This window comes from Physeter macrocephalus, chromosome 9 (genome assembly GCF_002837175.3).
Source record: "Physeter macrocephalus isolate SW-GA chromosome 9, ASM283717v5, whole genome shotgun sequence".
Lineage (NCBI taxonomy): Eukaryota > Metazoa > Chordata > Mammalia > Artiodactyla > Physeteridae > Physeter > Physeter macrocephalus.
In genome coordinates, this window is record NC_041222.1 from 12,097,325 (window position 1) to 12,113,703 (window position 16,379).

The 16,379-nt window shown below is 38.5% G+C and overlaps 1 protein-coding gene across 2 annotated transcripts in view; it reads left to right on the plus strand.

Moving 5' to 3' along the window:
• ZFP37 (ZFP37 zinc finger protein) overlaps nucleotides 1-14,563 on the plus strand; it is a 45,316-nt gene extending 30,753 nt beyond the window's left edge. For both annotated transcript variants that reach the window (XM_028493630.2, XM_028493629.2), the window contains 3 exons: nucleotides 5,110-5,236; nucleotides 5,544-5,675; nucleotides 12,042-14,563. In XM_028493630.2, coding sequence (XP_028349431.1) covers nucleotides 5,137-5,236; nucleotides 5,544-5,675; nucleotides 12,042-13,552 — 1,743 coding nt within the window. In that variant the 5' untranslated portion in view covers nucleotides 5,110-5,136 and the 3' untranslated portion in view covers nucleotides 13,553-14,563. The remainder of the gene's footprint in view (nucleotides 1-5,109; nucleotides 5,237-5,543; nucleotides 5,676-12,041) is intronic.
• Nucleotides 14,564-16,379: the final 1,816 nt, after the last annotated feature.

Genomic DNA, 16,379 nt, shown 5'->3' on the forward strand with positions numbered 1-16,379 from the left:
AGCTCCTCAGATGGCCTTTCTGTTTGCTAGATAGGATGCTGCCCCATTGATGAATCGTTTAATAAAGCCAATTAGATCTTCTAATTTACTCCGTTGTGTTTTGGGGTTTTTTAGCACATATAAGTGGAAGGTGCAAAACAGGGTATGTTTGGCTCTGGAAAAAAGAACAATATACTTGTGATAACTTTACCAGCCCTCTGCCTCATTGTAAATTCCACAAGGGTGAACAAAGGCTGTGTCTGAATCTCCAGTTTTCTCATTACCTAGTAAACCCAAGCAACCTAGTCTGCATATAGTATAAAAGCTCAACAAATAACTGTTAAATGAATGAAGTTTGTACATGAACTGGCCCATTGAGAAACTATTTCTACTCCAATTGCTTGATTATTTGGGCTTGATTATTTGGCTGAAACATCACCATCAAACTGGTTCTCACTGAGGATTAATGTATTCACTTAATCTGATGCTTCATGTTTTCTTATTGTTTTTATACCATAAATGAAAAGACATATATTTCAAAGATTAGCGTTCTCTCTATATAAAACAATGGCATCTGCCCGATTGGGCTTTTTCTTCTTTTTCCCTCCAATTTCTCTCATTATCCCAGCTTTCTGGAGTCTGCGGTAGGCAGTGCGATTCCCGGCTTCCCCGCAGCTGGCTGCACTGACTGGGAAAAGCAACTCCAAATTCTGTCCTCAAGTGTTGAAACCTTTGAGCGCCGGGGGTGGGTTGTCAGGCACAGTGAAGCACTCTGCAGGGAGCAGTCTGCGAGCCAGGTTTTGCCCGCTTGCTCCTCACCACTGCGAGGCCATCTCAGCTAGCCGGGCTACCCACCTCTGAGCCCGCCGAGAGCGCCAGGTCCTCACTGTACGGCGGCGACTCGGTCAAGATGGCCGCGCCCGGGCGGATACCCAAGGGCGGCGCCATCGCAGCTGCCGAACTAGCAGAGGCCGCGCTCTGGGGGGCCGCCATGTCGGCCTCCGCCTGCGCCCTGATCCTGACAAAGCCAGAGACCGCGGACCGGAGGAGGAGTGTAGGGACGGCTGAACAGGCCGGGTGTCCCCGGAGATGGCTGTGTCGGAGCCCGGGGGCAGCGCCGCGGTGAGCGCGATGATGGGGAGGGGTGGTCTGATGGTCAGCTGCGGTCGAATCGGGCGTCAGTGACTGGAAGGTTACTGTAGTCTGTGAAGATAGGTGATTCGGGAATTGGAGTCGGTACTGGAGGGCCTCTTGCAGGGGTGGGGGGATGGTGTTAGCACACTCAGGGATCTATGGAGTAGTGCTCGGGAGGTGTCTGTGGAGTCCGTGACTGCTGCAGTTTGAGGAAATCAGTGTTTGAGGGATATGCGGTGACAGTGGTTGGAGGGGTGGGGTCTGTGGCTATCCCTGGAAAGTCAGAGTTTGGAAGGCCATGGGGATCAGAAATGGGGGCTTTGTGGTGTATCAAAGATTGGGGAGTCTGTGGGGGTCGCAACTGGAAATGTCTAGGGGAGCCAGCGATTACGGTGCCTTTGGTAGTTAGACTGGATTGTCCCGGGCTGCGTGCAGAGCTGCAGGGAGGTCAGTTAGTAGCTTATTGCAGTAGTTAAAGCGAAGAGATGATGATGATGGTTTACAATAGGCCAGGATGTTGAAAGGCTCTTCTGCATCGATATAGAGATAGTGCAGGGCTGTGGTGAAAAGGAATCTGGTGTTAAAGTTTTCAGTGAATGAGGGAGGATGACTGTGCAAAAAAGTTGACATAAAAGACCTGAAACAGTTGTCCTTAGAAAGATCTGATTGCAAGGTTAACCTCTGGCCAACATCCGAGAACTTAGATTTCAGGAGAGTTCCCGCTATTCCCAGGAATTTTAAAAGTGGCTCACTGTGCCTAAACTATGTAAACAATGTGGTTTATGCTGAATGCCTGATTTCGTTCTGGGAATCTGGGACTTTTGTATATGCTAGGCAGGGAGTGCCTATTTGACCAACCCCTAAAAATGTTGTTTACCAATGCTTGGTAAACAACATTTATTAAAATTGAAGTATAGTTGATTTACGATTGTGTGTTAGTTTCTGGTGTACAGCAAAGTGAAAATATATATATATATATTCTTTTTCATATTCTTTTCCATTATGGTTTATTACAAGACATTGAACATAATTCCCTGTGCTGTACAGTAGGACCTTGTTTTTTATCTGTTGTATATATAGTAGTTTGTATCTGCGAATCCCAAACTCCTAATTTATCCCTTCCCCACCCCCTTTCCCCTTTGGTAATCTAAGTTTGTTTTCAATGTCTGTGAGTCTGTTTCTGTTTTGTAAATAAGTTCATTTGTGTTATATTTTAGATTCCACATATAAGTGATATCATATGGTGTTTGTCTGACTTACTTCACTTAGTGTGATAATCTCTAGGTCCATCCATGTTGCTGCAAATGGCATTATTTCATTCTTTTATATGGCTGAGTGGTATTCCATTGTGTGTGTGTATGTATATATATATATATATACACACACACACACACCACATTTTCTTTATGCATTCATCTGTCAACAGATATTTAGGTTGTTTCCATGTCTTGGTCATTGTAAATAGTGCTGCAGTGAGCATAGGGGTGCATGTATCTTTTCGAATTAGAGTTTTCATCTTTTCTGAATATATGCCCAAGAGTAGTGGGATTGCTGGATCCTATGACAACTCTATTTTTAGTTTCTTAAAGAGCCTCCATACTGTTCTCCATAGTGGCTGTACCAATTTACATTCCTACCAATAGTGTAGGAGGGTTCCCTTTTCTCCACACCCTCTCCAGAATTTATTATTTGTAGACTTTTTAATGATGGCCGTTCTGACCAGTGTGAGGTAATACCTCATTGTAGTTTTGATTTGTATTTCTGTAATAATTAGCAATGTTGAACATTTTTTCATGTGCCTGTTGGCCATCTTTATGTCTTCTTTGGAGAAATGTCCATTTAGGTCTTCTGCCTATTTTTTACGGGGTTTTGTTTATTTTTATTGAGTTCTATGAGCTGTTAGTATATTTTGGAAATTAAGCCCTCGTTAGTAGCATCGTTTGGTAAACAACATTTCACATGTGTTAACACAACTCATTTCTGAAAGAATTAAGTATGTACTGTGTGACTCTACTGGGAGAGGACTCTTGGAAACTTGTTCCTGGCTTCCTCTGGACTTCACCTCATGCAGCTTTTTCCTTAGCTGATTTTGCACTGAATTCTTTTGCTGTGCTAAATCATAGCTATGAGTACAGCTAAATGCTGAACCCTGTGAGTCCTTCTAGTGAATCATTGAACCAGACTGTTAATGGGTTAAAGTCTGGTGATACTCTAAATGAGATAGGGATTTTGAAGGATGAGTGAAAAACTGTTGAAAGTATAATTTACTTCATTTTCAGGCCCTGAGGTACATGGGTTGGGGTGGAGGTGGGCAGGCAACCTCCACGGGCATCACTGTAAGGGGGCAGAGTCCTCAGGAGACAGGTAGGTTTTGGTTAAAGCAAGCAGGCAAAGGGAATGGCTAAAGAGGGTGAGCATGTAGTGAAGTTTACTGGCAGTGATTAGGGTTTCTGTAAAAGCCACTGGTTGAGAGTTCTGTTGGCATCAGTGACTGGAGATTGATAGGATTGGGGGTGATATCAGAGATGGAGATTGATATGTTCCACTGGTATCAATAGTTGAGGAACCTGTGGGAATATGTAATCAGAGTGTTTGTGGGGCAAGTGGCTGGGGAGATCTGTTGCTGTTAGTGATTGGGAGGTTTGTTGGGATCAGTAATTTTGGAATTATAGGCTTAGTGATTAGGAAGGGCCATGCTGGCTCAGTGATTGGGAGGCCAGTGACAATTAATGACAGGAGTTATAGGAATCAGTGACTGGATGTTTGTGAGGTCAGACATTGGTGACACATGCAGCTAATTTATTGGTGGTTTATGGCAGTCAGGGGTGATCTTTAAATGTTAAACAGACATGTTTGAATGTATACTTATCAGTTTCAGAATTCTCCAGTAGCTGCCTAATAAGAGGAGAAGTTTAACATGCTTTAATTTCTCCCCTGTCCCCAACCAGTTATATGCCTGCTTATTTTTCTTACATCATACCTCTTGATTTTAAGGTTACTTTTATAACAGTTGCACAAGAATGTTATCAAGTTACTTGAATGTAACTAGACATTTTACTGGTTTTACTATTCATTTCTCTCTTGTATATGCTTAAGTCTTTCCCAATCTTGAAATCTTTATTCTGATCCAATTTTCCTTCTTTTAAAAATCATTCCTCTTCTTCTTCTCCTCCTGTCTCTCCTCTTCCTACCACATTCCCAGTTTCTCCCTCCCTCCTTCTCTTTATTTCTAAAGTACATAGGTAATATACTTTCTGCATCCTTACATGCCTAAAATACCTACTTTTGCTTCCAAACATAAATGATTTTTTGACTGGTCATAAAAACCAAGGGTCTCAATTCTTCTACCTCAGAACTCTATAAACACTACTCCATAGTCTTTAGTTACAGAAGAAAAGATGAAGACTGATTCTGGTTTGTTTGTTTGTTGTAATTGTCTGTCTCTCTGATAATCATAGGATTTTTTTTCAAAGTACCATAGACTAAGTGGCTTATAAACAACAGAAATTTGCTTCTGACAGTTCTGGAGGCTAGAAGTCTGACATCGATCGGGTCGGGATCTGGCGACAGCCCTCTTCCAGGTTTCAGACTTCTTGTTGGATCCTTACTTGGAAGAAAGAGCAGAGACAGGAAGCAAGCTCTCTCATGACTCTTATAAGGGCACTGATCCCATTCATGAAACCTCCCCTCTCATGATCTCATTGAATCCTAATTATCTCCCAAAGGCCCTATCTCCTAATATCATCACATTGGAGGGCAAGGTTTCAACAATGAATTGGGGGGGACACAAACATTGAGTCCCATTATAGGGACATTTCTTAATATGATTTTTGTCTCTCAAAAACAAAAATGCAAAATTGGGTAAAAAAATAAGCCCCGTTTATAACATTATGATCATCAGTGAATGGTCAAGGTAAGAGAAAGTCATTATTATCTTGTCTGCATCTCTCACTGATGTGGATAACATTGGACTGAACTAGGAATGTACTATTACAGGGATCGGTAACATTCAAAGATGTGACTATGGCCTTTACCAAGAAGGAATGGGAGCAACTAGATCCTGCTCAAAAGAGCCTGTACAAGGATGTGATGCTGGAGAATTACAGCAACCTAGCCTCAATGGGTAAGGACAAAGTAATTCAAAGTGTGCCTACTGTGATGCCGTCTCTCTGAAGTTCTTGGATAAGTTTATCCTTAATTTTTATGAATCAAAGAGTTTTAATCCCCTTTGGGTACTAGCCAGAATACTTGTGCTCCTGCCTTGAAAATGGAGGATCTACTCAGATGGGGTACATGGACATCTGCACTGTGAAATTTCAGAAGCCATGTATTCTTTTATCCTTTAAAAGCTCTGAAGCTTAAATGGTAGGGCTTGATTTCTGGAACGTTTGTTGTTCTAACACTCAATTTCTATCTTTTCTCATGAGTAGGGTATCAAGCTCTCAAACCACACATGATATCCAAGTTGGGAAAAGAAGAGCCATGGCTGGGGAAGGGGAAAAGACCCAGACAAGGTGGTCTGAGTGAAATAGCAAGACCCAAGGGAATAGGAGCCAATGGAAGTAAGTTCCTAGTTTCTTGGTGGTAACTTTAGAATTCTTTTTTTTTCACATTTTTATTATTTATTAAATTTAAAATATATATTTTTCTTTTTATTGAAGTATAGTTGATTTACAGTATTGTGTTAGTTTGAGGCATACAGCAAAGTGATTCAGTTATACATACATTTATATATTTTTAAAGATTCTTTTCTCTTATACGCTATTGCAAAATATTGAGTATATTTCCCTGTGCTATACAGTAGGTCCTTGTTGGTTTTCTGTTTTATATACAGTAGTGTGTATATGTTAATCCCAAATTCCTAAATTCTCCCATCTTTCCCCTTTGGTAACCATAAGTTTGTTTTCTGTGTCTGTAGGTCTGTTTCTGTTTTGTACAGTTCATTTGTATCATTTTTTTTTAGATTCCACATATAAGCGATATCGTATGATATTTGTTTTTCTCTGTCTGGTTTACTTCACTTAGTATGATAATCTCTAGGTCCATCCATGTTGCTGCAAATGGCATTATTTCATTCTTTTTTATGGCTGAGTAATATTCCATAGTATAAATATACCACATCTTCTTTATCCACTTATCTGTCGATGGACATTTAGGTTGCTTCCATGTCTTGGCTATTGTAAATAGTGCTGCAGTGAACATTGGGGTGCATGTATCTTTTCGAATTATGGTTTTCTCTAGATATATGCCCAGGAGTGGGATTGCAGGATCATGTGGTAGCTCTATTCTTAGTTTTTTAAGAAACCTCCATACTGTCTTCCATAGTGGCTGTACCAATTTACATTCCCACTAACAGTATTGGAGGGTTCCTTTTTCTCCATATCCTCTCCAGCATTTATTATTTGTAGACTTTTTGATGGCCGTTCTGACTGGTGTGAGGTGATACCTCATTGTGGTTTTGATTGGCATTTCTCTAATAATTAGCGGTGTTGAGCATCTTTTCATGTGCCTGTTGGCCATCTGTATGTATTCTTTGGAGAAATGTCTGTTTAGATCTTCTGCTCATTTTTTGATTGGGTTGTTTTTGTTTTTTGATATTGAGCTGTATGAGCTGTTTGTATATTTTGGAGATTAATCCCTTGTTGGTTGCATAGTTTGCAAATATTTTCTCCCATTCTGTAGATTGTCTTTTCATTTTGTTTATGGTTTCCTTTGCTGTGCAAAAGCTTTTAAGTTTAATTTGGTCCCATTTGTTTATTTTTGCTTTTATTTCCATTATTCTAGGAGATGGTTTCCTTTGTTGTGCAAAAGCTTTTAAGTTTAATTTGGTCCCATTTGTTTATTTTTGCTTTTATTTCCATTATTCTAGGAGAAGGTCCAAAAAGATATTGCTGCAGTTTATGTCAAAGATTGTTCTGCCTGTGTTTTCCTCTAGGAGTTTTATAGTATCTGATCTTACATTTAGGTCTTTAATCCGTTTTGAGTTTATTTTTGTGTATGGTGTTAGAGAATGTTCTAATTTCATTCTTTTACATGTAGCTGTCTAGTTTTCCCAGCACCACTTATTGAAGAGAACTGTCTTTTTTCCATTGTATATTCTTGCCTCCTTTGTCATAGATTAATTGACCATAGGTGCATGGGTTTGGAATTCTTCAAGTAATTTATTCTTAAATTCGTCTTATAGATCCTAGGAAGTAGCAGTAGAAAAATATCAAAATCTCCTGGGGGAAAAAGAGTTCAAACTACAAAGATTCTCCAACCTTGGAGATTTTAATATCTCTTCCTTCTGTGAACCTGTCCACATGAGAGGTTCTCATAGGAGATTCACTGTAGTCGGGAGCCAGTGTGACTTATGGGGATTTGCTTATACCATTTGTATCAGTCAGCTTAGGCTAAGTTACATCCCATTAAAGAAAGACCCCAAAATCTTAGTGGCCTACAAAAAGAAAGATTTGTTTCTTGCTCAAGCTGCAGCCCTTTTCCATATTATCTTGTGACCTACACTGAAAGAGCAGTCCCTATTTGGCAAATTCTGGTCTCATTACAGAGGCAATGAAGAGGGAGTGAAACCATATGATGACTTAAAATCACTGATTGGATGTGGTAGATATCTCTTTCTGCTTACATTTTATTGGTTCATTAGTCAGAGCAGATCACCTGGCCACTCCCAAGTTCAACTGGGTAGGAATGTATACTCCTTTCACAGGGACGATTCAAATGGCTATGCAGTGGGGCTGGGAGGTGTAATCCACAGGGAACAATAATACAGTCTACCATACCACTCGGGTTGTGGTAGGAAAAAAGGTGAAAAACAGGGCTCTGAACCTTGGGTACCAGACCATCAGATGCCTAACTGACCCTTCCATATAGCCATCTTTCCTCATCCATGCTCTCTGTTGCTCAGTTTTGAGAAAGACCAGTGAACCCTTTTAGCTGTTTTCTTAAGTAATTCCATTCCTGCTTACCTCTCCAAAGCAATGCTTTTTAAAATTACCCTCCCTTTTCCTAATATCCTCAGCTTTTCTCCCTTTGTCTGCCTACACTCTTAGACCCCATAGTATCAAATTTCTCTCCTAGAGATTCAGGCATTCTTAAATCTGTCCTCTATCCAGATCTCTTGGCGTGATCCTCCTGCCCCTCATTACTTTCCGTTTCCCCCCTTTCACTGTGAAATGCTCTAGACCTGTGGTCTATACCACCAACATTATTTCCATTTTCTCCCTAACCCTTGCAGTCAAATTCCATAGGATCCATGCCTCTAACAATTTCTGACTTTAAAGTCAGCAGTGGTAACCTTCCAGTGCATATTTTAATAGTTTTGATCAGCCTGAAATTCTTGCCCACCTAGCTTGAATTATACCACTTGAATCTGATTTTATTGTTTAAGTGTTCCTTTACCAATTTTTTCACCAGATTCTCTTCTTTCTCACTTTGTTGAAGTGTCCCTAAGGTTTTGTCTTCTACTATATATTCTTTTTTAAAATTCTGTTTTCTTCAAAGATATTGTGTAAATAAAAGCTATTTATTCTATACTGGTGACTTCCAAGATAAATTTATCTTGTCCAGATAAATCTTCAATTCCTTTGTCTTATATTTTACCTCCTTACAGGATAGCTTATTCTCAGATGGTCAGAAATTGAAAGCTTTATCTTTCTTTCTAAATTAGAGCTTCCTTCCACCTTCCTTGTTTTTATCAGGGTTGGATTTTAGGCCTGTCTGCCATGGAGTTCCCATGAATCCTTGCTCTCTGCCTTCCATCTTACTATTCTTTCCTCAGTTACTGATTTTTTTCCCCCCTCAGTTCTGACTGACATCACCCAAATTAGATTCATATTGTCCCATACCTAAATTGCTCCAATTCTTAGGTAGATTATTAAATCCCCCGCTTAAAAAAATTCATCTTAGATGTTGCCACCAAACATTAAAATATTCAGTTATTATATATCACTACAGTCCCCAAATTAGCAGAATGTCCACAATATCTTTTTAAGTTTCTTCTAACATTGAATTTTTCAAGACTCCATGAATTTCCCAAGACCAGAGGGACCAGTCCTTCAAATGACAAATGAAGAGACTTCATAGAGTTTTGTTTGTTTGTTTTTGTTTGTTTATTTTATTTATTTATTTTTGGCTGTGTTGGGTCTTCGTTGCTGCGCGTGGGCTTTCTCTTGTTGAGGTGAGCAGGGGCTACTCTTCATTGCTGTGCGCAGGCTTCTCATTGCAGTGGCTTCTCTTGTTGCAGAGCACAGGCTCTAGGCTCCCGGGCTTCACTAGTTGTGGCATGAGGGCTCAGTAGTTTTGGCTCGCAGGCTCTAGAGCACAGGCTCAGTAGTTGCGGTGCACGGGCTTAGTTGTTCCACGGCATGTGGGGTCTTCCCAGACCAGGGCTCAAACCCGTGTCCTCTGCATTGGCAGGCGGATTCTCAACCACTGAGCCACCAGGGAAGTCCTTCATAGAGTTTTGATCCATCCATTAGTGGCTCCAGTTTTGGCTGTCTTCACTTTTCTCGCTGATACTTGGTGTTACAACTAAAAAATCATCCTGAGTCATTTATTACTTACATTTTTGTCATTGCTACAGTGACTCTATTCTTGGCTCAGGTTCTTCTGTCGTCCTTGAAGTTTCTTCAAGGAAGGACTATTCTATTCCCTCCAATGATTTGCTGGGTCTAATGAGCTCCATCCTTCAGTTTCTGAAGTTACAGTCATTTTAGCTTAAAATTCATGTCTTAGTTACTGTCTCAGATTCAGGACAAGCTTATAGCCTTAATTACATGCTCTGCCAGACCCAGCTCTCCCCTAGTATTACCCTATTATTATACCAGTTCACTAGTTCAGAGCCTCCTCTCCTCCCTCATGGTAATTTTCTCTTGTGGTGCTTTATATCTTTTCCAGCTGGCCAATGTCAGTTGGGACCAGCCCAAATCATCATAATAAGAGGTTCTTATGATGTTATACCTCAAGGGGAAAGGTTTGAGTTTTGATCCCTGTCTTCCCAGAGGGAGATTTGCCTCCATCCTCCCCAGCATCCTTGGACACTGGAAGATGCAGCCTTGTCATGCTACATAAAAGTTCTTGTTATACTCTTTCTCTCAGGATGCTTGCATCACTTAAAATTTCCTAAATGAGAAAGCAGCAGGCAACTCCAATTCTTCCTACTATAAGTATAACACTACTTTATGTATACTTATAAAAATTGATCTACTTCGTAGAAACTAATCTCTTAAAAGTTCTGCATAAAAGTAATAGTATTTCCCGGCTATATAGTCAAACACCATAACTCTTTTCTGTTTGAACTCGTTTTCGCTTTATCCATGTAATGTTCTTTTACTAGTAAAACAACTATTCACTTTTAATCTCTTTTTTTCTGAGGTCATGGGTTCTCTTATATCTGCTTCTCTCTTTGAGTCTCTTTGATTCCTATCCTGAAGCTTTTTCTGTTTTTCCATGTCCATAGCTGAAAAAGGCCACCCCCAAAATGGTAGTCCTAGCTTCTAAATTGTTTGGTTTTTACATATGTAACGTCCATATCTAGCTAACAGAAGTCTTCAAGTTTCAATTCTAAGTTCTTAGGAGAATTGTTGAATAGCTGGAACCTGGTGTTTACCACTGTCCGATCAATTGTTTTCAAGGAGAAGTTGGATCATATACTACAAACATGGCTGCCTACATCTGTCAATGTGGGTGGTGGTCTCAGAGAAGGGAAGCATAGATTGAGAAGATATCTCAAAATGTATAATTGTATAATGTGTGGAGGAAAGAATGTGAGCAATCACTTAGAGTTGGGAATTAGCTTAAAATTTATAATTGTCAATTAGAGTGACCTGACAGGAAGGTGTGCTCCACAGCAAACTACTGGAAAACAAGTGTGTGTGTACACTGTAAATCCAAATGGTGTAAAGTTTATTTGCCAATATCAAACTTTATAATATGGTAAAAACATCAGGTAACTCATAGAAACTGTGGGAAGTTTTTTACTACAGGAATTGCATTATTATATTAATCATGGGTGGTAGCAGTGGAACATCCTTTCCTGCTTAATCCCTCAGTCATCTATATGCTCTTCAGTACTCTTTGATGGACTTACCTTATTTTCTCTTATTTTGGCTCTTTGGGGAGCAATAACAAAATTTTACTTGAGCTATCCTAAGTAAATGGAGGAATTTATTGTAAGGCTTCTTGTAACCTAAGGGGTGATACTTCAGCTGGGGACTAGAACCAGTACTGGGAAGCCATTAGGAACTGGGATTATGCAAATGGTCTCTTTGAGGACACATGATCTTACATCTCTGCTTTTCTGTGGATGTATGCTTTATTCTTTGTACTGATGAACTTTCTGTTTACATAGGGAAAATGTGGCTTTATAGTACTTGTCTTATATCATTTTTAAATTTAGCACCCAGTGGAGACTAACTAGAGTCTAAGTTTTTAGGAGACATACTCTTATTGGACATCTTGGCTTGAGCCATTTGTCTCCAACAGTGACTATGGAGAGTTGGATGAATATAGATGGGCTCTAAGAGCCAAATACTATTGGTGGATTAGCAGTTACTAAAGCTGGGCAGCTTGGGCTGAGGAGAGACTTCAAAAAGTGTCAACAACAATTACAAGCTTTTAACTTCATCTGTTTTTTATTCACTGCTCCTTGTGTTTATTTCATCTTTTATCCCAGGTTGCAAGGTCATATTTATAAACAGCCAAAGCCTTTTCTAATCACTATTGTCAATGTTCTTTTCCTGTTTTTACTACAGCACTTTCCCCTTCAAGTCCAAAAAGACAGGGACATTTGCACTTGATATTTCATTCACTTTAGGATACTAGGCTTGAATAAAGATTCAGCCCCACAACAAAGCATTTCTTTATAAGTTGTATTCCAAAATATGAGAGTGTAAAGATTCACAAGAATGTCTCATTGAATTCCACTTTAGAAGAAGTCCAGCAAGATGATGACCAGCTAGAGAACCACCAGGAATCTCAAAACAAACTCCTTAGGGAAGTTGCTTTCAAGAAAACAACTCTGACTAAGAAAAAGGGCCATGAATGTAGTTCATTGGGGAAAAAAAATGTGAGTACAAAATATGTTCCTTCAAAAAAAAAGCTTCTTAAATTTGATTCACATGGAAAGAATTTAGACTTACCTGGTCATGTAAGAAATTACGTAGAAAAGAAACCTGATGTAGCTAAAGAGCATACGAAATCATTCAGCCATAGCTTATCTGATACAAAGAAAGACAAAAATCAAACTGGAAAAAAATGTGAGAAATTACCCAACCATAGCTCATCTAATAGGCCTGACAAAACTCAAACTGGCAAGAAACATACTGAACGGGACAAAATTCAAACTGGAGAAAAACATAAGGAATCATCCAGCCATAGCTCATCTCCTACTAAGCGTGACAAAACTCAAAATAAAGTGAAACCATATGAATGTAATGAATGTGGGAAGGTTCTCAGCCACAAACAAGGACTCGTTGACCATCAGAGAATTCATACAGGTGAGAAACCATATGAATGTAATGAATGTGGGATAGCCTTTAGCCAAAAATCACACCTTGTTGTACACCAGAGAACTCACACTGGAGAAAAACCATATGAGTGTATTCAGTGTGGCAAAGCCCATGGTCATAAACATGCCCTCACTGACCATCTGAGAGTTCATACTGGGGAAAAGCCCTATGAGTGTACTGAATGTGGGAAAACCTTCAGACATAGCTCAAACCTTATTCAACATGTGAGATCTCATACAGGCGAGAAGCCCTATGAATGTAAGGAATGTGGAAAGTCCTTTAGGTATAACTCATCTCTTACGGAACATGTGAGAACTCATACAGGTGAAATACCATATGAATGTAATGAATGTGGAAAAGCCTTTAAGTATAGCTCATCCCTTACTAAACATATGAGAATTCATACAGGTGAGAAACCCTTTCAATGTAGTGAATGTGGGAAAGCTTTCAGCAAGAAGTCACACCTCATTATACATCAAAGAACTCATACTAAAGAGAAACCCTATAAATGTAATGAATGTGGAAAAGCCTTTGGACATAGCTCATCTCTTACTTACCATATGAGAACTCATACAGGTGAAAGTCCTTTTGAATGCAATCAGTGTGGGAAAGCTTTCAAGCAAATTGAAGGTCTTACTCAACATCAGAGAGTTCATACTGGGGAGAAGCCCTATGAATGTAATGAATGTGGGAAAGCCTTTACCCAAAAGTCACACCTCATTGTACATCAGAGAACTCATACTGGGGAGAAACCCTATGAATGTAATGAATGTGGAAAAGCGTTCAATGCAAAGTCACAACTTGTTATACATCAGAGATCCCACAGTGGAGAGAAACCTTATGAATGTAATGAATGTGGAAAAGCCTTCAAACAAAATGCATCCCTTACTAAACATATGAAAACTCATTCAGAAGAGAAATCTCATGAGTGAAATTAGTGTGGGAAATCTGAACTAAAGGTTTTATTTAACCTTAGAAGTATTCTAACTTTAAAGAATATTAGAAAGCTTTTAACAAGAAGTCACACCTTGTTACACATGTGAGAATTTGAAAATGAATCATCACATGGAAGAAGTGGATGGAGAGTTTAAACCTTTTATATAAAATATTGTTTTAAAAATAATTATTATAAATGATCTATATATTCAGATTGAATATAAAGCTTTTAAAATTGTTAATAATTGAATAATCAGAGCACTAGAGAAACAAATTACATTTTCTGACAATTCCTGAGTTGCTTGAGGGTTGTGTACTTAAGCACCACATATGAGAATTGAATTTGCATATCTGTTTATTGCCATGTATAAATATGTGTGACCATTGGTATGAGTTTCATCTTTGATGCTATCATGCAGCTCTTTCTTAATGTCTTTGCTAGTCCCTGCATCAGCAGAAAACTTTATAAAAGGGTTATTATCTATGTTAAAAAAATGTTAACACAAAATTAAGAGAAAATGAAAGAAATTAGCTGAGAACACACAGATACTGGTAGGGAATGCTATCCAAGATATATTGTTGAGTGAAAACAGGTTGCTCAACTGTGTATATAGTTTGTTCCCACTTGTGTACAAAAGGGTGTGTGTGTTTTCCTGTCTGTCTGTGTGTATGTATGTATGTATGTATGTATGTTTGTATTTATACATATATTTATATGTGAGTAGATTGGTTTGAAAAAATACAAAAGAAACTTAGTGGTTGCCATTGGGCACAGGACTACAGGAATAGGGTCTGGGATGGGAGGGAGACCTCCTTTTTATTGTATACTCTTTAAATTTTTAAATCATGTACATATATTATTTTCACAATTAAAATCCTTTTAATATGTATAAATCAATACTAATGAAAATTTTCACTGAACCCACTCCACGATGTTATTTGACAAAGTAAGAATTTCTATGCTTATTCATGAATGAGGATATGGTATTAAATTTGATATTGAATTCACAAAGGCTTTTCCTATCAAACATGTTCTTTCATTAAAATAATGAATTACAACTATAACTCAGCACTGTGTTTCTTTTATTCATCATATTTTTAAAGACTGAAGATGAACTGTGATTGCAGCTGAATGAAAGTGATTTTCTGCACAATCACTCCATTTTATCTCATATTCAAAGTGCTTATACACAAATACCTCAATCTGGGATTTCAAATGTATTGCAACAAATGGCACTACTTCCTGTTCTTGCCCAATAGCAGACCTTGTTAATGTATCACTGCACTCTTTCTGAGTGAATCTAGACTTGGCCTCAGAATCATTCTTAAGCATGCATTCCAGAAGATACTATTAATCAATTTGGGTTTGCACAGGAAACATATTTTCCTATTTTTACTTATGAGTCATAGATTAAAAAATACAGCTGAATTGTTCTAAAATTTAAGTTGTTAAACTAAAAACAGTAACATAAGGACAAAAATGGTTTTGTAATATAAGGTAATAATAATAGATACATATGTCACCTTTTACATTTTTCACAGCACATTCACTGCATTACCTGATTTATTCCTCAGAATAAACATATAAGTTGGTAGGAAAGACTTGTCTAGTCATGGTCAATACTTCTCAATAAATATTTCACCTAGATACTAGCCTAGCATAATTATGGACCCTCAACCATATGTGATTAAATGCCAGCTTTGCAATTATTTCCTATTCCAATGCCTGCCTTCTTGAACTCATTTTGGAGAATTAAAAAGTATGAATATTTAGAATGGAACGTGTGCATGTGTGTGTGCACCTACATGTATTGAAAGATTAACTCACGGATATTATGCTGTCATTACCAAGTAACTTATTTACTGTTGGGGAAGAAAATGAAATGTGAAAGCCATTTCCATCAGTAATTTATTACCAGGTGAAAATCTAGCACTATGCACAGAATGAATCAACACTGTCCAGAGCTGTAGAAAATCTGTACTTTGTAGAAGAATAAAACAGTTGCATATATGGCTAGAAATTTCCTACACCTCTTGGAGAACCCATGGTAGTGCCATACCTGGGACAGTCAAGAATATAGGTATACCTGAACAGTAAAAATGAATGCTGAAAGTCATCCTGTGCAGTAAAAAATGAATTAAAATTTAGTATCAGTGAATAGGAAATGATGTCTAAAAATAATTAGAAGCAAACAATGAAAGAAAATAGACATACAGATGTGAGTCTAAATCAATGATACACAAGCTTGGGCATGCATCACAGTGGCCTGGAGGGCTTGTTAAAACATGGACTTTAGAAATGGGCCCCACCCACAAAATTTCTGACTCAGTAGGTCTGTGATGGGGCCTGAGAATTTGCATTTTAAATAAGTTCCCAGAAGATGCTGATGCTACTGGTCTGGGGACCACACTTTGAGAATCACTAATCTGAATAATTGTTTAAGTAAAATTTTAAAATATTTTAAAATGTTCCTGAGACATTTCTTCAATATAAAGAAGACGAGGAGGCATATATCCATAAAATTAATTATTAACTGTTTTAAAACATTATTAAAGAAATATTGATCATCTACTATATGCTGGGCACTATTCTAAGTCTTAGAGATACAGCAGTCAACAAAACAAGAAGAAAAGAAATCTTGTCCTCAGCTTAATTCTAGAGTGGGAGACAGGCAGTAAATCTAAATATAGTTGTCCCTTGGTATCCACAGGGGACTGGTTCCAGGACCAGCCACAGATACCAAGATCTGCAAATGCTTACGTCCCATAGTCGGCCCTCCAAATCTGTGGTTCCATATCCAAGGATTCAACCAACCATGGATG